Consider the following 23,782-nt stretch of genomic DNA (forward strand, 5'->3'; position numbering starts at 1 on the left):
CCCCCTCCTCTCCATCCCTTTTCAATTTCTCGCTGTTCCCCCGCCCCCTTCCTGAGCCTAATCCCCGCCCCCTCCTCTCCATCCCTTTTCAATTTCTCGCTGTTCCCCCGCCCCCTTCCTGAGCCTAATCCCCGCCCCCCTCCTCTCCATCCCTTTTCAATTTCTCGCTGTTCCCCCGCCCCCTTCCTGAGCCTAATCCCCGCCCCCCTCCTCTCCACCTCTTTTCAATTTCTTGCCGCTCCCGCGTCCCCTTCCCGGCCCTATTCCCCGCCTCCTCCTTCTCTCCACCCCTTTTCAATTTCTCGCCACTCCCTCTCTCCGCCCCTTTCTGAGCTTTATCCCCGCCCTCTCCTCGGCTGGGTGGAGGCTGTTACAAAGTTTTCTTTTCTGTTTGCGTCCTAGGGCCGGGGGAGCCGGAACCAGCCGAGAGAGGGCTGGAGTGAGACCGAAAAACTCAGATCCCGTGCCGGAAAGAGAACCCCGTCCCGAGCCGCACCGTGCGAGTTTGGCAAACAAAGAGAGAGAGCGCACCGGTGAGACAGAGCCGGGGCGGCAGAGACAGCCCGGGAGAGGTACAGGGGGGAGAGAGTGAATGAATTATGTCCAAGAGGCATCCTGAGAAAAGTAGACAGAAAGAGTCTTGTTATGGGGGGGAGGGGGGAGCGAGATACAGAATAAGTAGGAGAGATTCAAGAGAGTGTTTGTGTGTGACCAGAAGACAATTTGGGAAAGGTACAAAGAAAGAGAGAGTGGGAGAGAGAAATACCGTTTAGTAGAGTGTGCGCATACGGGAAGAGTTCAAAGAGAGTATCTGTGTCCAGAAGGCAGTCGGGGAGACTGTCGGTGTGTCTGTGAGCACACAAGCCCAAGAGACTGCTAGGGGTACAGAAAGAGAGAGACTGGGAAAGGTTAAGAAACAGAGAACCAATGTGGTAGCCTGGGAGAAATACATAGAGAACGTACTTAGGAGATGTTCCCAGACAAGAGAGAGAAAAGCATTTATCTAGGAGGCAGCTATGAGGTGTGTGCATGCTCCCAAGATACTGCCTGGGAAAGGTTCAAAAAGACTGGGAAAAGGTAGGAGAGAGAAAGAGAAGAGGCATAGTAGACGGCTCAGGAGAGGTAAAGCAAGAGAGATCCCTTGGAACAGCCTGTGAAAGATATGTGGAGATAGAGCGCACACTTAAGAGACAGCCTTAGATACGACCCAACAGCGGCAATTCTTATGTTCGGAAAGAGAGAGGAGACAGCCTTAGATATGTTCAGAGATAATCCAGCAGTCAGTTTGGGAGAAGCTGAGGGAGCATCCAGGATGCAGTCTGGGAGAGGTTCAGTATGAGTGAATCCAGGTGACAGCCTGAACCAAGCTCAGACAAGCCTGCAACCATGTGAGCTTGGGGAAGCGAAAGTGAGCTTGAACCTAGGAGATAGGATCAGAAAAAAGCAAAGGGCGGTTTAAGGTGTCTCCTGGATCCCCTAACAGAGAAGCAGAAAGGGACACTAAAGAACAGGACAGCTATGAGCCTGAGGGAAATTGAACTTGGGAAGGACGATGAGGCTTGATAAGGGGCCGATAGAGCCCAGGTGATGAGGCAGGGCATGCACTGGGTCTATACTAAGAGTGAGGTGAGCAAAGGGACACGGGATGTTGCGAGCCTTTAAGGGAAGGATAAATAGTGAGCCAGGGGACTAGTATAAGCATCGGGGACTGGTGCAGAGAGAGCACAGGGAGCAGTCCTGGCTAAATCTTCTTCCCCCTCTGCATTGTAGGTTGCCTCTCCCTGGAAGCTGTTTGCTGCAGCAGTTGTGCCATGAAACCTTGGGTCCTGATAAGTATTTTTGTGATCTCCTATCTCTGTTACCTGATGCTGGGGGCCTTGGTGGTCTCCACCATCGAGAAGCCCTATGAGGAGAGTCTCAGGAGCAAGCTGCAGAAGCTGAAGGCCGACTTCTTGCGCGAGAACAAGTGTGTGAAAGAGGGTGAGCTGGAGGGCTTCCTGAAGGAGGTGCTCGATGCCAACAAGTACGGCGTCTCTGTGTTGCGTGAGGCCGCGAATGACACCAACTGGGACTTCGCCACCTCCTTCTTTTTCGCTAGCACCCTGGTCACCACTGTGGGTAAGATCCCTGCTATATAAACTTCTATTTCTCAGAGGTCCCATTGCAGATGCTGGTCCTCGCTGCCCATTCTGGACCCTGGTAGGTTCAACCATCCGTTAATAGCAACCAGGGACTGGATCCAAATTACCTGATGTGCCCCATCTCTCCTGTAGCATTAATTCAGCTTCTGGAGAGCCTCACCCCCAATATAAATGGGATAATTTTAGGAAAAGCCATTTGTGCCCCAGAAATTTCAGGAAAAGCCATTTGTGGCTTTCTAGACATGTACAAATTTGTAAGAGATCGATTTCCCATTATTTGTGAATTTGGCAGGGATCAATATTAAGTTTTAGATTGTTTATGTGAGGGATTATGATTATTATATATATTTCATAATGAATGAAAGCACCTGACAACTTCAGGTTCTTTTCTGTCTGTTTATCTGCAGTCATCTTTCTCCTCTCCTGTGCTTGAACAGATTTGTACTAATTTCTGGAAGATATTATTTGGTAGTGGAATGGGAAACCAAAACGAGAATCTCCCACATTCAGAAATAGCAATACCTATATTAGCAAAAAAAACCCAAACAAACCCAACCTCTGAAAGACAAACAGGATGGATGAAGAGCTAGATTATACACTTTCCTCCCCTTTTACAAAACCGCGATAGTGGCTTTTAGCGCAGGCTTTTACGCTGAATGCTCTGTGCTGCTCCCGACGCTCATAGGAACTCTATGAGCGTCGGGAGCAGCGCAGAACATTCAGCATGCTGGCCTGAATTAAAAACTGCTATTGTGGGTTTGTAAAAAGAGGGGGTGGGGGCTGTCTGCTCTGTCTCTCCAAGAACCGAGTTCACCTGTCCCTAATGACCCAGGGCTGTAAATATCACTCTGAATGTTACTGCAAAGAATTTCCCTCGGGCACTTTTTGATCCTTATTTGATTTCCTGGATTTCTCTTGAGGTAGTGCCCAGTGTTGTACTTTCCTGCTGTGTACACACACTGTGGTATTGGGAAGGCTTTTTAGATTCAGAACTGAAGAGAAGGGCAGTTCTTGTGTTTTAGGATTGTAAACTGCTCTGGTGGGTGGTCAATCCTAGTTTTGTACAGAAATAAGGTGGTAGATATCTCCTCCTCTCCCCAAGACAACATGCCTGTTCCATGCTTTCTTGAATTCGGACAGTCTTTTTCTCCACCACTTTTACATGCATCTTCCACCCTTTCTGTAAACAAATATTTTCTTAGATTACTCCTATGTAAATAAATTTATTTATTCAGTTTTCTATACTGTTCTCCCAAGGGAGCTCAGAACGGTTTACATGAATTTATTCAGGTACTCAAGCATTTCCCCTGTCTGTCCCGGCGGGCTCACAATCTATCTATCGTACCTGGGGCAATGGGGGGATTAAGTGACTTGCCCAGGGTCACAAGGAGCCGCGTGGGTTTGAACCCACAACCTCAGGGTGCTGAGGCTGTAGCTTTAACCACTGTGCCATATCTCCCTTATGTAAAGTCCCTAAGTAAAAGAAAAAGATCTCACTATGTACTGTATACTTTTCTACCACCTTTTTATTTTAGCAATATGACCCTTCCCTTCGCCCTCTTGTGTGTGTTATAGTTGTTCACAAAACTTTTCTACCTATGTACTTACGTTTTTGTCTACAGTTCTGTTGGTTTTTTTTAAAACCACTTTTGGCAGTGAAAAGTGGTATATCAAGCCTTAATAAACTTGAAACTTGATACTTTAGAGGAAAGACAGGAGAGGGGAGATACGATATACCTACGTGGCATAAATGCGCCTGAGTTCCTCTCTTTCATTTGAAAGGAAGCTCTGTAATGAGAGGGCATAGAATGAAGTTAAGAGGAGTAATCTAAGGAAAAGGTGGTAGATGTGTGGAACAGTCTCCTGGAAGAGGTGGTGGAGAAAAAACCCCAGTATCTGACTTTAAGAAAGCCTGGAATAGGCACGTGGGATCTCTTAGAGATAGGAAGAGATAATGGTTGCTGCAGATGGGCAGACTAGATGGGCCATTAGGCCTTTATCTGCCATCATGTTTCTATGTTCCAAGACTGCAACTTCTCAAGTCGTCGTGTTAAATTTTGTTTGGTTTCCTCTCCATGCCAAATCTTCAGGCTCCATTAAGAAGTTCAAAGTAATCCTGAGGGTTTTTTTTTTTTTTAAAATTAAATATACTTCCAGCACAGCAGCTAAAAAAACAAAAACAAAACCAAAGGAAGGAGAAAATCCCTATGTAATAAAAACAAAAAAGCACACAGACAGATAAAACGACCTGACACGGGAATGTGTTTCGGTGGATAACCGCCTGCTTCAGGGGTCACCAGTGCTCTGTTGGATGTATTAGTATATCAAAGAGCAGAGTCTGCATCCGATAGTATCCACAGTGTGCTAAAAAGAAAGATTTTGTTGTTGTTTTTTGCAGACTCTGCTCTTTGATATCTTTTGACTTCTAATACATCTAACAGAGAATTGGTAACCCCTGAAGCAGGCGGTTATTCACTGAAACATGTTCCCATGTCGGGTGGTCTTATCTGTTGGTGCTTTGCTAGTAAGAGTGCTTTATATTCTACACTTGTGTGCAGGAAAGTTCCCTGTGTGCTCTTTTGTTCCAGCGAGTAAACCATTACAATAAAAGGAAAAAAAAAGAGAAAAAAGGAATTACTGTAAAATAATCTGATAGATGGCAGCAGACAAAGATCAAATTGGCTCATTCAGTTTGCCCAGCTGAGACAACCTAAGTTGTCTTATGAAACCCTGTACCCCCTAACCTCCCATCAGTTTCCTCACCTCTGCTTTTTTGTATTTGGCCCAAGCACCAATATCTACTGCTTTTAAAATGGGTCAGTATCATGATTTTGATTTACTAACGCACTATGTAGGTACTGTCTCTAGCCCTTCATTCACAACTACCTGGGGATCCCCATCACTAGCACCTCCCCCAGCCTATCTTCATTTCCAAGCTGTGTGTTTGTTTGGTTGTTTTTTTAATGTTTAAAGGGAACCTTTTTAAATGTTTTTTTTAATGTTTTCGGGGAGGTTGACTTGTCAGTTTTTCTGCTCCTTCTGGGTTTACAGCTCCATGGGAACCGGCTTCCCATAGGGCTATGAAACTTCCTGGTGGAATTCTGTACAAAAAAAAAATGACACCGCCTTGCAGGATATTGCACAGTTTTATAGACGATTTATCCAAATTGCACAATATATGGTGTCTTGTGGGGGGGGGGGGGGACGGGACAAAAAAAATCAAGGCCACAAACATATTTCCAAGTAGCCTAAAAACTTCCTTCTGCAGCAGATACTTCTGACTGAAATTTGAGTGCTTTTATTTTCGAATAGGATGACGTTCCAGTGCATTGAGTTCACGAAACAGTTGAATTCTTAATTAATGAAATCCCAGAATTGATTGAGCCAACAGTTCAGTGGAGTCAAGGTTGAAGGACACTGAACACAAATTATGAATTAACTAAGAAGCTCCCCCATCCATGTATTTTCAAAAGTCATATTTTGTGATTGTTTAAACATTTTAGTATTTTATTTTTGTCTGGACACACATACAAGCGATATTATAAATGATGGATAATTTTAAATGCAGTACTGAAAGATGTAGAATTTCTCTTCTATGGCTTGAGCCTTTCTCTCCCTTCCTCCCCTCACCCCCAAAACGTTCATGTTCTCTGTCCACTGTCCACTCCCTTTTGCGTTGAACTCTCTGGGTTTCATTGTTCTTTCAATTAACTCGCTTGCACCCCTCCTCCCAGATTTGACATATCCTTCCTCCTTGTCTCCCACCATGCATTTGGGCTTCAAAACACCAAAGGAATGGTACAGTGTAGGGGTGAAGAACTTTTTGTGCTTGAAGGAGGGGCAGGACTTGGATGTGATAGTATGTGATGATCTTAAGTTGGCCAAACAGGTTGAAAAGGTTCTGAGCATCTCAGAGGGGGGTGGGCGCTGGCAGGCTTTGAGCTATCGCAGATGCTCAAAACTCTGCACCGGATCAGAATACAGCATTGATGGCAGCAGCAGTACCAATGGTAAGCGCGATATTGGGGAGTGGGGTGTGAATGAAGGAAGTTTGTGGTGGTGGCGGGGATTTGTGTGCGTGGAGGATAGTGGCTTTGAGGTTCATCACGGGAGGCATGTATTCAGCGGGGAAAGGGGGGGCATCGTCCTATGGAAGATTACAGCCCTGGTGGTCTTCAGGAGTTGAATGGAGGATAGCTGTGCAATTGGTCGGGTGGTGGCTCAAATATAAACTGAGACTCCCATTTGTGGATCAAATTTTGGCCCAAAAATCTTGGTTTATATTCGAGTATATATGGTTCACAAAATACCACTGGCTTCCCATTGACCAACACATCATCTACAAATGAATAGTTCTCATATTTAAGGTCCACAGGTTAGATCAGGGGTGGGCAACTTGGTCCTCGAGGGCCGGAATCCAGTCAGGTTTTCAGGATTTCCCCAATGAATATGCATGAGATCTATTTGCATGCACTGCTTTCAATGCATATTCATTGGGGAAATCCTGAAAACCCGACTGGATTCTGGCCCTCAAGGACTGGAGTTGCCCACCCCTGGGTTAGATCTTCCACTATACCTATCCTCTCTCACAATCCCTTACTCGCTAGTATGCCATCTTTGATCTATAAATGACTACTGTTCTGTTTACCCTGGATCCAAACTTCTACAGTTAGAATTGGTCAGGCACTGCACGTTCTTTTGGAACACCCTTCCCCTTTCTATTTGTGTAGAGCAGACATGGCAACTCTGGCCCTCAAGGGCCGGAATCCAATCGGATTTTCAGGATTGAAAGCAGTGCATGCAGATAGATCTCATGCATATTCATTGGGAAAATCCTGAAAACCTGATTGGATTCCGGCCCTCGAGGACCGGAGTTGCCCGTGTTTGACTAGCTCCTGCTCTTGCAGCATTTGGCAAGCTCAGCTGGAGGAGTCTGGGCTGTGTTGACCTGTATCCTGGGCAAACAGTAAGAGTCCCTGGGAGCAGAGGGTATGTCGCCTCGGCTAAATACTGCTATTGGCCCGGGCACTGGAGCTCCTACAAGCACTGGGCCTCCATGTGGTTCCTGTCACTGGTGTACCATTTTAAAAAAAGAAATAGAGCATGGGACATCTTAGTTGATTTTTTTTTTTATGACTGAGGTGACCTTTCCCTCCCAGAGGAGTGGGGACAGGGAAACTCCCACAGCTTATATCATATATACAACTTCAGTGAAAAAGCAGAACTGGTCTGTTCTGCAAATTTCACACCAGGATTGTGTGTGGAGTGCTGCCTTTCGATGCTCTAGGCAAGGCTCAGCTTGTTTTTAGCTTTTTTGCAAACTCCTTCCACTTATCTGTTTCCTTCTTTGTGGATCTAAATAAAATATAGAAGGGGACTGGTCCTCGCAGCCTTCTTCCCCCAAGCAGGTGTTTGTTTATGTTTATTTAAGATTTGATATACCGCTCCTGATTTTAATTGACCTAAGCGGTTTACAACGTATCAAACTAAAATGAAATTAGGTACTTGAGAAAAACGACCCTATCTGTCCCGAAAGCTCACAATCTAGCTACAGTACCTGAAACTAAAAATATGTGATAACAACATATAATACATTTCCAAGATCAAAAATCAGAGAGAGAAAATAGAAAGAATGAAAGAAGATAAGAAATTTAAGAGATAGAAAAGCCTCTAATGTGGCCTGATAGCAAACAGTCATATTTTAGTGCAGGTCTTAATACCACTCCCGGCACAGCACACTTCACAGATCCACCTCTGGCAGAGCTTGAGAGCATCAAAGAAATTAACATTTCTAAAACATATCCACTAAAACTGTTATATGAAATAAATAAATCCAAATCAGTATGAATCAGTACAAATGAAGGTGTTGCACTGATATGGGTAAAAGGCACCCCCTAAAGAAAGGGATTGGACTCCATGCGGACGGTGACAGGTCAAAAGCGCGCAAGACAAAATCGCGCAGACAACTCAGCGCAAAGACAATTGAGTGCAAGACAAGCGCTAAGACATTTGAGCGTAGCGACAATTCAGCGCAAGACAATTTAGCGCAAGATAACTCAGCGCAATGACAATTCAGCGCACCACTAGAGGCCGCTTGCCCATCGAAGGACATGCGCACGTACAGCACGTGAACACGTCATCACGTCAACGCATGTTCAGTATGATTCCCTTGACTCTTTGCGTTTTCAACATAAGTCACGTGAATGCATTTTCGTTACCATGGTTACGTTATCTCATGATATATATTCTCCGAACAGCATTTAAATACAAGTCACGTGAATGCATTTTCGTTACTATGGTTACGTTTCCACATTATTATATATGTCCTCCGAACAGCCCGCCTTCCTTTCGCTGCCTGACCGTGTCCGTTATAGGTAAAGATCTGGTTTTGCTAGTACTTGATCTATAACGAATATTTGTCTTGCGCGGATTTTTCTCGCCTCTGGGAAGAGCGAACGTCCACATTCCTTCATTTATAGGTATGTTTATATTTCCGCTTCACGCGCAAGAAAAGGGAGGTATGATTATAAAACTCAGGGTTGTGTCTTGTGTGTGCGCAATTGTCTATGAACCCATGCGGACATATGAAAGCTAAGTTTTCCTTTATATTTTAAAATAGAAGAGGAAACTGCTATTAACAAGAACTGTTGCATCATAACGATTTTTATTGACCATTGATGATTTCTTTAATTCTGAATTTGCACATGACATTTTACTGTTGTATTCTTTTTTTTAAAAAAAAGCACTTTAGCACTTGGAAAAAGTTTCCAGGATGACAGAAGGTGATGTTTGTGGGTAAAATCCTGTAGGGCGCTCTTGCGCTCACGCAGGTGAACTCCTTAAAAAATTACAAGGAAGTTTCCATGAACTGATTAGTCATCCTGTTTAAACTATATTTAAATTTAAATTCAACTACACTTTATTTTACGAGTAGGTTTTCATGTGCAAAGAAAGAATATAAAGAACTAGGAGTAGGTCTTTTTGATCAATTGGTATTCGAAACTGACCCCTCCTTATTTATATTTTTGGGGGCTTTTAATATTTGTAAATTATGAAGACATCTTCATCAGAGTCCCAAACAGGCATCACAGCAGTGCATGGAAAATGTGAACACTGCATGGAAAATGTGAACACAGCATAGACAGCTGAAGAGTAGATCTTCCTCGGAGCCCCTTGCCAATACCACACTGAAGTATACGAGGATACAGCACAGATAGCAAAATAAGAGACTGTGAGCCAGATTCTAATAATAATAATAATAACTTTATTTTTCTATACCGCCATAGTCAGGCGACTTCTAGGCGGTTTACTTTGTAAGAAGGCTGGACATTCAGCGAATAACAAAGGTCTTAATACAATACAATACAGTGAGTCTAAATACAATACCATACAATAAGTCTAAATACAATACCATACAAAGAGTCTAAATGCAATACAATAGTCTAAATGGGAAACTTACATATTAATTGGTGATCTAAGGGTAATGAGTGTCTGAAAGATTTAGAACATCCATGAGAGGAGTCTTAGAGGGGGAGGGGACCGTTTTAGTCAATGAATTTTGCGAATAGGGCGGTTTTGATCGATTTGCGGAATGCATTATAAGTCATGTTTGGTTCGTTTATGTGGTTTTTCAGCCAGATATGCTGTCTGTTCGCTTGGAACTTAAAGGTTCTGTCCATGAAGGATTTGTATCTGCAGCCTGTAATCTTTGGGTATGCAAAGATGTTTTTGTTTCTGGTCGTTCTTGTGGGGTTGTGTAGGATGAAGTGAGTTTGTAGGTATGAAGGTGCTAGTCCCCAGGCTTGTTTGAAACAGGTGCAAGCGAATTTAAATAGAATTTGCGCTTCTATTGGAAGCCAGTGCAGCTTTTTATAGTAGGGGCTGATGTGGTCGTTTTTTTTTTAGTCCGAAAATTAGGCGAACGGCGGTGTTTTGTATTAATCTCAGTTTTTTTATTGTCTTTTGTGGGATGCCCAGGTAGATGATGTTGCAGTAGTCAAGAAGGGATAGGATCAGTGCCTGTACCAGCAACCTGAATGATGACGGGTCAAAGTATTTTTTTATGGTTCTTAGTTTCCATAGCGTGTAAAAGCATTTTTTCACTAGTGAGTTTGTGTGGTCAGTCATAGTTAGGTGAGTGTCTAGAGTGATACCCAGTATTTTTATGTTTTTGGAAATTGGGTATTCGTGGTTGTTTATTTTTATCGATGTTCTCGTAATTTTGTCATTAGGACTAGCCAGAAAGACTTTTGTTTTCTCTGCGTTTAGTTTTAGTTTGAAATTAGTGGTCCATTTATCGATTTCGGTCATTGTGTTTGAGAGGTTATCTACAATTTCTTTTGTGATGTCGTTTAAGGGTATAAGGATGGATATGTCGTCCGCGTAAATGTAGTGTATTAAGTTTAGTTTTTGTAGTAGGTGACCTAAGGAGGCGATATATATATTGAAAAGTGTGGGTGATAAGGGGAACCTTGAGGCACGCCTGAAGGGTTTTTCCATGGTTTGGAGTAGTTTCCATTGCTGATTACTCGGTAGGATCTGTTTGTTAGGAACTCTTGGAACCATTTCTTTGCCTTTCCCGAGATTCCCATTGCTTCAAGGCACAGTATCATGATTTCATGGTCTACCAGGTCGAACGCGCTGCTGAGATCTAATTGTAGGATCAGTGCGCTTTTGCCTTTGCTAAAGAGATCATAAAGGTGGTTCAGCAAGGAGGCTAGGACAGTTTCTGTGTTGTATCCTTTTCTGAATCCTGATTGGTGTTCGCTAAGGAGGTTAAATTTGTCCAGGTAGTTGACTAGTTGAAGGTTGACCAATCCTTCCTGTATCTTTGTGAAGAGGGGAATGCTTGCTATGGGTCTGAAATTGGGTGTCAGAGCTGAGGAGGCTTTCTGATCTTTGGGGGTTGGAGTGATTAGTATGTGTCCCATTCTCAAAACTTGCTGTTAAAATCTAGCAAGTCGATGTAGTAGGAGTAACACTTATTTTATCGGTGATTCTTAAGTTTCAAGTTTATTAAGTATTTGATTAATCGCTTACTCAAATATCTAAGCGATGAACAAATCATTCAATTTACAGATAATACAGAGGTTATAAAAGACAGATGGACACTGAACAAAACATATGAAATTAATGACTAACAGAAGAAAAACAGAAAAGGAAAGCAAAGGGAAAGGCAGGGTAATGAAATACAATAATAATGATAGAAAGAAGGACGATTATGGTAAAAAACAATAGGAGGGCAATAAAAGAAGTAGCTTTATGAAAATAAGCAAAACTAGGCTGGGACTCCTAAATATCATAAGCGTCTTTGAAAAGAAAGCTCTTAAGTTTACTTTTAAATTTATCTAAGCATGCAAATTATATTCACGCTACTTGTGTGGAGACTTGCCAGTAATGAGCGGGAGAAACTGTGCCTGGCGCTTGCTCAGAAGAGCAGTTGCTAAGCACAGCTTCTCCCTTCTGTCAAAGCTGCTTTCCTTGCCCTGATCAACTGAGCTGCAGGTCTCCCCAAGTCGTCCTGGCTCATCTGATTAACCGGCATGGAGAGCAGCAGAAAGAACAGTTTCTCCTCCTACTGACACCCCCCTTTGCCTACTGCTGCCTGGACTCCCCTCCCCCAATACCTTTTACATTAGCAGGAGGGAGGCCCACTCCCTCCTGCCACCGCCACTGGGGACCCCTGATGCTGTCCCCGACAACCTGCTGCTCCCCCATACATTTAAATTGAAAGATAACAGGAGGAATGTCCGCTCCCTGCTGCTGCCAGGGTCCCCCACGACAATGACCCAACAGTACCCCCACCCCAATGCTCCTGGCAGGAGGAATACACACTCCCTTCTGCTTCTGGGGTCCCCCAACAGCCCTCCTGACAGGAGGGGCTCACTGATGGCATCCCTCCTGCCTTCCTTTAAATCGGAGGGCGGGATCTGAACTGTCAAGCCTTACTTTCCAGTCAATGCCTGAGCCAATCTGTGCTCGGGCACTGACTGGAAAGTAAGGTTACAACAGCTGAGACCCTATCAGAAAATTCTGTCTGCAAACGTGGCACAGTGAGGTTAGATTTGCCCAACGATGATAGACAATCACCAGGAGTGCCCCTTTAAATATATGAGCCCATTTTACTACCATTTTAATATTAATGACCTAGTTGTACTACATTTGCATGGCAGTCGGAGACTGCTAAGAAGCTCGGAAAAGGCCGTTTTGATAATCGGCTGGTAAAATACTGGCACGCTAAACCAGCTGGAACTGGTTTAGCGACCATCGTTAAGGGCACGGTAAGTTTTGAGAATCTAGCCCTGTGTTTAGTCTCTGAGATGAGATAGGCCAGGAGGGGGCTGCTGCTGGAGGTGGGGGCTCTAGTGTGGGGGGGGGAGGGGATTGGCCAATTCAGTTACAGATTTTGCTTTGCCAGGCTGTACTGTGTGTGGCGCTGAATCAATGTATACATAGTACCATATAGTCAGGTGTCGTCTTATTACTAGTGTTTGATCTGATTGATTATACTGTGTTATTTCATTGCCTTTAGGTGGGGGGAGTTGCTTCTGGGTATACTATAAATGAGGCACTCTTCCCCATAGAATGATTATTAGTGTGAAATATTTCCTTTAAATAAGTCAGTCACAAGTGAGGTGAGACTAGGCACACCCTTGCCCTGTTCACCTTTTTTCCTGGTTGGTCAGGTTTGTCAGGTATTTAGATATTTTCCTACCCTGTCGTGCCAATTAAAATTCACTTCTCCCTAACGCCAGTGCTGGACTCCAGGTAATAAGGTAAACTCCAGGTAAAAACTTCTTGAATCTGTGTTTTGCAGACTACAAAGTCCACATTAGTGAATGACATGGGGACAAAGTTTGTCCCCCCGAGCTCTGTCCTCAGTTGTACAAGCCTGGAACACTTAATGTATAAATCTTTTTATTAAAATAGAAAAAGGGACAACATTCTGTTCAACTGTTTATAAATCGTAAATAGAGCCTTCCATTTCAATCTGGTTTTGGTGCAACCTTCCCAATGTTTCAGTTGCCAAGGTTTTTTTTTTTTACATTAGCTGGGAAGGTAATTGGATTGTCTTTCAGACATGGGTGTAGAAGAGAACCTAAATTGTGCAGTGGATGAACAGGAAAATAAATGTCTTTTTAATGTTAAAAATGTTCTTTGATGCAGTAACAGTAAGACGCTTGAGTAGCTGGGTACATGATGGAAGGACGCTGGATGACAGACAAAACACAAATGATGTCATTTAACAGTAGTCCATTGAAATCCAAAAGCAGCTTCTGCAGTTGGGTTGGTTTTTTTATTTTTTTTAATTATCATTGACTTCATTTGCCAATTGTCTAAGATGTCATTCTCTAAAAACTTGAGACTAGTATTAATCTGTAGACATGGGGACAAAGTTTGTCCCCGCCCTGCAAGCCTGTCCCTGTGTCATTCTCTAGTCCACACCTACCTGCTCTGTATGTGAAGTAAGTTATTTTAAAATTAAAATCTCACTTTCTAACATTGCACCTCATCAGTGGTATTGTGACCCTGGCCCTTAACTGTGGAACAATAAAGGTAGAAAATTGTTGCTTCCTAATTTCTTCTGAATATTACTTGCCAAACTGAGTGCCGAAAATAAATCAACTACTTTTAAAATTTTCACTTGGTTACTATAAAGAGAGAAAAGAAGTCTGTAGCTGCCATAGTCAGTGAGTCTGCCTTTGTTTAACGAAATATAATTGGCCTGGCAGTGTGGGAGCAATTAATATCCTGTGCTTGGCCAGCTAGTTTCACTCTGCAGTAGCTGATTACAAGCTAATAAATGGAGTATATAGAAGCCGATTTGACATCAAACCATCAGTCAGTCAATGGTATGTACTATTATTGTGTCAAGGAGAATCCCTTGTGTACATTGGCTGCAGCAGTTCCTTTTTCTGGTCTGTTCAGTGAACAACATATTTTGCACCCTTGAGTTTTGCTGGGGTCAATTCATCAGTTTGGCTTTTATATTCTTTTATAACTGCTTTGGTTGAGGATTTGCTGTTTTCTGATGGAGGCAAATTTTTTTTATTATTTTTTAGGGGGGGGGGTGGCTGAAAATGTCGAAGGCTCCCTAGTAGAATGCGTTACTTAACACGGGAAGGTCATTAGGTACCTTATTTTCAATATAATGTTTGTAAAGCCTAAGAACATAAGATTTGCCGCTGCTGGGTCAGACCAGTGGTCCATCGTGCCGAGCAGTCTGCTCCCGTGGCGGCCCTTAGGTCAAAGACCAATGCCCTATTTGAGTCTAGCCTTACCTGTGTATGTTCTGGTTCAGCAGGAACTTGTCTAACTTTGTCTTGAATCCCTGGTGGGTGTTTTCCCCTATAACAGCCTCCGGAAGAGCGTTCCAGCTTTCTACCACTCTCTGGGTGAAGAAGAACTTCCTTACGTTTGTACGGAATCTAACTTTAAATAGCTTAGCATGACTCCTGCACCCCAAGTTTAAAAATGGATTTTGCACAACAGCTAAGAAGGCATTACCTTACCCTGAAGTTTGGGCTTTTGGGGTCCATACTTCCCCTATTTACTTTCTCTGTTCTATTGTTCCCCCCCCCCCTCTCTCACCACAGCAATGGTGTAACAGACAACATGGTGTGGCAGGCTGACGGCTTTTCTAGGAGGGGGCAGCAGATAAAAGAACACAATGGCATATGAGTGAATGTTTGTTCTATTTCTTTTAAGTTTGCCTCGCACATTAGTTCGCCAAACCTTTTGGTTTACCTCGATTAAATGTTGCATCTGCTCAGAACCTCTCTCTCACCGTGTCAGGTCTGGGCAGAAATGCTCCTTTCTGAGTCCTGCCCCTCTGTCTCAGCACTTAGCCAAACAGTGCAGGACACTCTGGGACCTGTAGTCTTTTGCACTTGTCCAATGCCATCTGCTGCCCAGGGGCATAATAACAGCCCTATGTAGGGAAAACCCCCCTCGCTCTGCCACAAATGGGATAGCTGCTATCAGTCGGTTGCAGAGGTAACCACTCAATTTCCCAATCTGCTCATTCCAGGTGACTTTAGTATTCACGTGGATACTCCTGGATTTTCTCGTTCATCTCATTTTCTGTTCTTTCTGTCAGGCTTAAATTTCACACAGTGAGTTTCTTCTCCTACTCATCAGTGAGGTCATATCTTGGACCTTGTTATCATCTCCTTAGAGGCTTCTTTCTCTCTGTTCTTCATCTGACGCATATTCCCTGATCTGACCATTTTGTAGTACAGTTCTCCATACTTAGTTTCTCTCCATTTCCAGATGCTACTACAACCTTGCCCAGATGGTCACACCATCTGTTTAAGAAGATGTGTCAACCATATCTTCATCTCTGTTTGATCTTCCATCTACCTTTGCTAATCTTACCCTAGATGACCAGCCTACCTCATTCCATTCCACTTTCTAGGTTCTTGAGTCAGATTGCCCCTCTTCAAGAAATGAGGTATACAAACCTTAGTAACATAGTATCCTTTGACTACTTAAATGCCAAGTCTAAAAAGCAGAGTGAAACTGGAAAAGGAATAAAACTGTTCTAAATCCTTGCTGTTTTCCAAGAAACACAGGGACTATAATTCCACTTGTGAAAAGCTAAGGTCCAGTACAACTCAAATCGAATCAAATAAAAATTTGTCCTAATCCGAGCAAAGAACTCCTATATAAGATCTCTTTCTCTCTGATATCTGCCCTCCACCCCCCACCCCCCACCAAGGGAATTAACTCTTTCTGTCCTTTGGCAGAGTTATTGTCCAGGTATTTTAGCAATAAGATCTCCAACTTAGTGCCTCTATAGCTGCTCTTTCTCCTGTTCATACTTCTTTGGGAAAGTTCTTAAAGGATGGTATGACATCTAACCCAGTGTCATTTGCTTGTTTTCTACTGGTAGTTCCTCTTGGTCTGCTTTTCAGTTACAAATCATGCATTTGTTCTCCAGAGCCTTCTCCATGATAAGGACCACTGATTACTCCCTTCCCATCACCTTGACTCAAGCACTTTTCATCGTGACTTTTGGTTTCTCATACTAATGATAGTAAATCCGTCTCTTCTTTGCCAGCAGCAAGCAGGGACTAATACCTACTGTTCGCAGGACCAGGAAGTTACATTATAGGGAAGGCTTGGGGCTGGTGTGAGCAGTGGGTATGGATCACTGCTGGCAAAGGAAAGGGTACAAATAATACCAGGGGCTTGGGGGGGAATGCAGTTAAGAGATCCCCTTCCCCTGATCACCAGAGGGAGGGAGGAAGAGGTGCTGGCATAGGGGTGTGGTTTTCATGCCTACACACTTTGGGCTCAGACCTGCCCAAAAAAGTTGGTTGTCTGGCTATGCCCCTAGTGAGTAATGAAGGAGGAGGTACCGTAACTAAAGCGTGTGGGATAAAAACGCACCGACAATCCCGCGCAGGACTTATGTGCACGGCCTTAAAACAGTTCCTGTTAGTGCTCTGAGGGGTGTGTGTGTGTGTGGGGGAAATACCCCCCACTAAACTTACAAGTGTTCACGCTTCCATTGGGGGGGTTGCCGTTTTCCTTCGTTTTTGGGGTATTCGGCAGTTTTCAGTGTATGGGAGCGCAAAAACTTGTAAGTTTAGTGGGGGGTTCCCCCACACCCCCCCTCAGAGTGCTAACAGGAAGTGTTTTAAGGCAGAGCGCATAAGTCCTATGTGGGATTATCGGTGCATTTTTGTCCCATGAGATTTTGACATGTCACCGAGGAGGAGGGGGATGGACAGAGAGGTGGGTTTCTTTTTTTTCTTTTTAAATCAAGGACAGTTTTATAAGTGTTATTTGTATGATTAAAATTATTATTTTTTTAATTTGAATTAATTGTGCTTGCCTGAGTTCTGGGCAGCATCTTTAATGCCAGCAGGCTTTCTCTGCCAGCCCCTGAGAGCTGCCGCTGCCTCTGATGCAATTTCCTGTTTTAACAAGGATAAGAAAGAGCTCCAGGAGGGCTTTCGGGGCAGATGGATGAAGGCTGCTTGCAATGCAGATGCTGCCTGTGGCTCGTACACTGATGCTGGATCAAATAAAAAAATTTTTACAAAACCTTTTTAATTGTGAGAATAATTGCAATTTAACTCAAAATTGATTTATAAGTTTTATTGGTCCAATATTGCCTTTAATTACCTGAGTCGGGGGCAGCATCTACATTGCGAGGGGCTTCCTCCACTAGCTCCAAGAGGCTTCCTGTTCTTGTCAAAGAAGGAAATTGCATCGAAGGAGGTGGGTAATGGAGGCTGGCAGAGGAAGCCTGCTTGTGACCTAGGCAAGTAATACAGGTAACACAAGGTAAATTATTTTAATTGTGAGATTAATCACAATTAAATTAATTAATGCATTAATTTTCTGTGAGATTAATCGACAGCCCTAATATGATTTATCACATTAAATTTTGTTACAAAGAAAACAATTTTGCATTTCCTTAGGGTGTTTCTGGGAGCCTTTCTGTTTTCTCCCAGATGTGGTGATATGGAGAGAAACCAGTCAGTCACACAGTCCTCATTTTTCTCCTCTTCCAGGTTATGGATACACCACACCACTCTCAGATTCTGGTAAGGCCTTCTGCATCTTCTTCGCCATGATTGGCGTGCCCTTCACCATGCTGGTGCTAACAGTCACCGCCCATCGCCTAATGTCCATCTTCATCTACAAGCCTATTGACTACTTTCAAATTAAGAGGGGCTGCAATCGGCGGTGCGTGACCAAAGTCCACTTCCTGATTCTGCTCCTAGTTATGCTGGCAGCATTCTTTCTGATTCCTGCGGCCATATTCAGCACCATTGAGGAATCGTGGACTTACCTGGATGCCTTTTACTTCTGTTTCATTTCATTGTGTACCATTGGCCTTGGGGACTATGTGCCTGGGGAGCAGTACAACCAGAACCTACGCCCCTTATACAAGATCTGTGTCACCTGTAAGTATTTCTTCCAGCAACTTAAGATAATGCTTTCTCTTTTGACTCGCCCATTATCTCCTGCTCCTTGGGTTTCAACTTGGTCAGAAACTAGACTCTTGCATTAGGGTGCTAAGGCCCTTCCTTCCCAATCACACATAGTTTCCTCCCGTAGTTTGCACCCCCTTGTCTCCTTCTGCCACCACCAGCTGACTTCTAGTTGTTACATGTACCAGCACTCCTTCCAGCCTCTGCAATTGTGAGCCCTAAATCTGGCCTCTAGGGGGAGTGGTTCTATAACTGGGTGCTTATATTTTAGCGCCCTGATGCTATATGGTAAACATATATTCTATAATGACATCTGGGTACCCAGATTTCATTATAGAATGCTAGCCTAACTTGGCATTAGTGTACCTTGCATTTGGGTATCTGCAGTTACACAGAGCTATAGACCTGGCTGGTTGCTGTTGCCTACAGCTTGCAGGAGCATGTGAATGTCGTTCCCCTCCCCTTTTATGCTCTACACCAGATATGCATGTCCTTTCAGAATAATGCTTTGTAACCCTGATGCCACTTAAAACATACTGCTGTTGCATGATGCCTGGGCCTCTTTCCTAGGGACTGTTTAATGTTACCACCACAGCATGGCCAACCCAGGAAACGTTAATCTGACTGCAGATTCAACTGCTGTCCTCTGTGGAGTGGTGCTCAGCAGTGCCACTGAATATCAAGAATGACCCAAGAAAACCTTTACTGATTCAACCATTAAACAGTCACTTAGGATGACAATTTTGGTGGGTGGGGGGAGAGGCTAATAGAGCTCCTGCAGTTAAACCAAAACAATAAATTCTAACAGACATAAACGCACCACCAACAACAAAATGTAGTGGTTAAAAAGTATGATCACTTATCGGTAGTCTTGGTTGAGGAGGGTAGGCTTTGGCCTAAAAGTGATTTGGAGAGGTTGGGTTAGTGGTCAATGTTTGAGGGAGGCGAATTGCTGAAGGTCCATTTAAGACATTGTTTCACGGTCCCCTTACCAGGCAGGTTTTCAGGATATCCACAATGAATATGCATGAAAGAAATTTGCCTATAAAGGAGGCAGTGTGTGCAAATCAAGTTTTATGCATTCATTGTGGATATTCTGAAAATCTGACTGGCAAGTGGGTACTCCAGGACCGAGTTAAGAAGCACTGACCTAGCTGTAGTGCCCTGCTGTGTTGGAGGGGCACTTAATACCTATTCTTTGCTTCTTTCTGTGGAATAGTAATTCTGGTTTTTCTCTGCTGATTTGATAGTTTTCTTGTGTGTGTATGTGGATGTTGTGGTAGCTGGATAGATGAGTAGCCTTTCAAATCTCCCACTTCTGCTTCCCTCCACAGTTTATCTCCTCATTGGTCTCGTCAACATGGTGCTTATTCTCCAGACTTTCCACAAAGCTGCCGACTTGCATGGCCTCACTGATCTTGTTTTAATGCCTCATCATGAGGATGAGGGGGACCATGAGAGAATCTTGGACATTTCTTCCATTCAGAAACCGGTGGAATCTATGGACACAGAGGTGCAGAAACAGCTGAATGCTGCTTCCCATACTGACTATTCCTCTATTAACCGATAGCCCTGGTGATATCTGGGTGTCGAGGAACAGAGGGGAAGGAAGGGGTGCCATTGACCTGGCAACTGCAGGAAACCTGGGCATCTCAAACAGAAGTTGGCAATGCTTTTTAGATCGACAAAGGCGACCTTACTCAGAAAAATATTTATTTTAAACAACTTTTATTTGCGATTCTTGTCTGAGTCACTGCAAATTTGTCAAGTTTCTCATGCTATGTAGCTAGTGCCTTTTTTCCATTTGTCTTCCCCCACCCCACTGAAGATACAAGGAGAATGACCATGGTCTTTCAGAAGCAGAGGAATAATTTTTCTCTTTTGGTTTTAAGGTCATGCTTTTATATGGAGGGAGCCATTTTGCTATTAACAAAGGGTGCAGTATAGCAAAATGTCTTCCCTCCACATCAGATTCTAAGTTCATCTGACATAGGTTGGACCTTCCTTTTTTTGTGTGCTCAGGTTGCACAAATACCTTCCAGGCTGTTCTGAGTATAACTTTAGCTAGGGCTCATTCTTTGGTGGCCTGGAGGCCTTACAGGTTGTGGGGTTGCTTTTGTTTCTAAAATCCAATTAAGTGCAGTACAATACGATGACCAGCAAGCGTGCCTCTCCCTTTGTTCAGGTTGGCCAGTGCAATAGAACATTGTTTTTCTAATAGAATGCCTAGTTTGATGTCATCCATTTCACCTAATATTCTGGACATGGGCACAGCTTGGATCCTGCCTGCTACCTCTAATGTTCACTTAGGTCAGAGGTAGGCAATTCCGGTCCTCAAGAGACGGAGCCAGGTCAGGTTTTCAGGGGTAGGCAATTCCGGTCCTCGAGAGACGGAGCCAGGTCAGGTTTTCAGGATATCCACAATGAATATGTACAAGATGGATTTGAATGCACTGCCTCCTTGAGATGCAAATCTATCTCATGCATATTTATTGTGGATATCTTGAAAACCTGACCTGGCTCTGGCTCTTGAGGACTGGAGTTGCCTACCCCTGACTTAGGTGAAACCAGCAAGGTTGATCGAAGTGTGTAGCCAGCATCAAGTCCATGGTTGCAGTGAGACAAATTCAAGATTAGCTTAGCCTCCTCTGGTTCCTCGCTGCTTATCCCCTTCTCCAGCTGCTTCTTCTGATTTGTAGATAGGGGATGAGAACATTGCCACTTTAGTAGGCAGGCTGCTATTAAAAAAATAATAATAATAATAAAGGAAGATGCAGCTGGGCTTTTCCAGGAAGTCTTTTGCCCCTCCACTTGTGACGAGGAGGCTTGTGTAATTCAGAATAGCTTTCCTTCCTTTAACAGATTCTTTGACTGATGAAAAAGGTGCAGTAATGATAAAATGTAGGTAGCAGTTCTGTCCTCCCAGGTTGGGATTGATGGGCTGGCTCTTGCCTGCACTTTTTAAAATGGTTTTTTATTAATAACACTGGAATGGTTTTTCTCTCTTTAGCATGTATACTAGGCATATTATATTACTAGAGAGACTGGTTATTTTGTTTTTTTAATGTAGTTTAAATAAATTGCATTTTATGTGGTGGGTCTGTTTTTTGTTTTTTTACCTGCTGCTTTGCAAACTTTTTTTTTTTTTTTTTGGGGGGGGGGGGAGTTTCCTTCTGCTGAGCTGCCTTTGCGTGGCACTTGTGCTGTTTAAAGGCTGTGGTGTTTGCAGAAGAAAAAAAAATCTACTGCTTTATTCTGTCTCTAGTTTTTCGGGCCTAATGATTTCCAGCATACTAAAACCACAACTCTGCCAATGTAAAGTTCAATAAATAATTATGGGGTCCTTTTTTAGTAAGGTGCGCTAACCGATTTAGCGCATGCTAATCTTTAGCGTGTGCTAAATCGGTTAGCGCACCTTAATAAAAGGACCCCTATACAGTGGAAAACATTCAAAACAATAATGGCTGACATCGTATCATTAGTGTTGCATTGCTCTTATTTCAGGTGCAGCCTAGAGGTTACAGCGCCTGTGTCAGAGTAAAATAATGACCATGGGCTAATTAGTTTTCACTTATAAACCCATCCCCCAACCAAACTTCTGAATTTTTACTGGGAAGGTGGCTGTCTTACAAAAAGACTGAAAATGTTTGTGAATACCAAAAATAATAATAATAAATTGCAAGATCTTTGGGACTGGTTTTCTGGCTTACTCTTAGGGGAATCTTGACAGAATGATCCCTCCTGGGGAGTCACTGTAGTCTTCAACTTTTTCTAATTATAGACGGAGTGGATGGATGGTGCACTTGAGGTTAAGAAATGGTCTTGTAACCCTGTCCAGCCACCTGGACATCAACTACTCTTTTTGTTGGTCCTCTGATCCTTCTTATGATATGACTTGATGAGTTCCCATTACACTTTTTTGGTGGTGAAAAATTAACTGCAAAGCTTTTGGACCTTTTCTAAAGGACAAAATGTCTAAATTCAATTGTGCAGGTTTGTGCTGCAGGTGTTTTACTTTGTTATCCATTTTTTTAAGCACCTGATTCTAATTCCCTTACTGTATCCTACATTGATTAGTTCTATTAATAATAATAATAATAATAATAATTTTATTCTTATACTGCCAAAGCCATAGAAGTTTGAGGCGGTTTACAGCAAGAAGCGCTGGACAATCAGCGAAGAGGTTACAATCAAAGACAGCAATACAATCTTACATAATGAAGGAATATGAAAGCTATATAGTTCATTAGGGTTACTGGTTGAGTAAGCAGAGCTGAGAAGATTCTTAGTTAACAAATCGAATGAACAAGCTCGTTTTTACCAGTTTTCTAGGGTACTAGGGCAGGGTACACTACACTAGGAACTTCTGGAATGAAAATCTGGACCCATGGCCCTGCCCCATTTTGCCTGGCTCCACCCCACCCTCCTCAACATGGTCGCTTGTTGGGAGGGCATCTATGCATGCACTGGTGGGACTCGATGATGTCACCCGCGCAGATGCCATCCCAACGTTGCTGCTAGCTGGAAGCTTTGCAAAACCTGGCCAAAGTGCCGGGTTTTGAAAAGCTGTCCAGCCCCTGGACATGTCCTCAAAGAAGAGAACATGTCCGGGAAAATCTGTCCATAGTAGGCTCACAATCTCAGCCTTGGACCATAGACGGTTAAATGACTTATTCAGTGGGCCAGGACTGTGACAGATATTTTGTTCTTTTGTATGATTTTGAATTTTTTTTTTTTTTTAAAAGTAATGTAAATCATATTTATTAAATTTCAAATACAAACAAAATAGTAAAAAAAAAAACATTTATTCCAAATACAAGAAGAGAAACAAAATTTACAGAGTTAATATATAATAAACATTATCACTAAAAGCAAATATACCCAATTCCCTCTCCTTTTTCCCCCATTTTTGAACTGTAATTACATATTAAATAATATGTGACTGCAAGTGTGTGGTGTTAATGTATCTAAGGTTGCCAAATAGTAATTAATCAATGGTGGACTCTTCTGAGTTATAAATTTTTGACAAATTTATGGAACTTTTTCTAACGTATATAATTGTTCTCCTAACTGAATAAGTATCATTCTTATACATGTTATATGATAGTACAGCAGACTCGTGCTACACCCGTTCATGGGAGAATTTTACAAAATACCACACTGAAACTAAACTAAACCTTAGGTTTTTATACCGCACCATCTCCATGGTCGTGGAGCTCGGCACGGTTTACAGGGATTGTAATAAGAAAGGAACTCCAGGGAAAGGGTTAGATGAAGATCGGAGGGAAGAAGAATGTTAGAGAGCTAGGATGTCAGAGAGGAGGGAGAAGTTAGATTTTAGAGAAAAGCCAGGTTTTCAGATGTTTGCGGAAGGGTTGGAGAGCACTCAGGTTCTGAAGGGGGGAGGTGAGGTTATTCCAGAGCTCGGTGAATCTGAAGAGGAGGGAAGTCCCCAGTTTTCCTGGGTGGGAAATGCCTTTTAGTGAGGGGAAGGATAGTTTCGATTTTTGGGTAGGTCTGGAGGTACTAAGATTCGAGGAATTCCAGGAAAGTGGAATTAATGGAGGAAGGATGCCGTGGAGGATCTTGAAGGTTAGGCTGATGCATTTGAAGTGGACTCTGGAAGTTATCGGAAGCCATTGAAGCTTGGAAAGGAGTGGAGAGACGTGATCGAATTTACTTTTAGCAAAG

The 23,782-nt window shown here is 43.1% G+C and overlaps 1 protein-coding gene across 2 annotated transcripts; it reads left to right on the top strand.

Annotated features, from left to right (window-relative positions):
• Positions 1-304: 304 nt before the first annotated feature.
• Positions 305-20,528, top strand: KCNK6 (potassium two pore domain channel subfamily K member 6). 2 transcript variants are annotated; one of them, XM_033957254.1, is made up of 4 exons: positions 305-572; positions 1,771-2,118; positions 17,669-18,064; positions 19,426-20,528. In XM_033957254.1, the coding sequence occupies exons 2-4, from the start codon at positions 1,812-1,814 to the stop codon at positions 19,659-19,661; spliced, it is 939 nt and encodes a 312-aa protein (XP_033813145.1). In that variant the 5' UTR covers positions 305-572; positions 1,771-1,811; the 3' UTR covers positions 19,662-20,528. The 2 variants fall into 2 exon arrangements, with proteins under 2 accessions (XP_033813145.1, XP_033813146.1); XM_033957255.1 differs by having other exon boundaries at positions 305-533.
• The last annotated feature ends 3,254 nt before the right edge of the window (positions 20,529-23,782 follow it).

The sequence above is a fragment of the Geotrypetes seraphini genome, chromosome 8, assembly GCF_902459505.1.
Source record: "Geotrypetes seraphini chromosome 8, aGeoSer1.1, whole genome shotgun sequence".
Classification (NCBI taxonomy): Eukaryota; Metazoa; Chordata; class Amphibia; order Gymnophiona; family Dermophiidae; genus Geotrypetes; species Geotrypetes seraphini.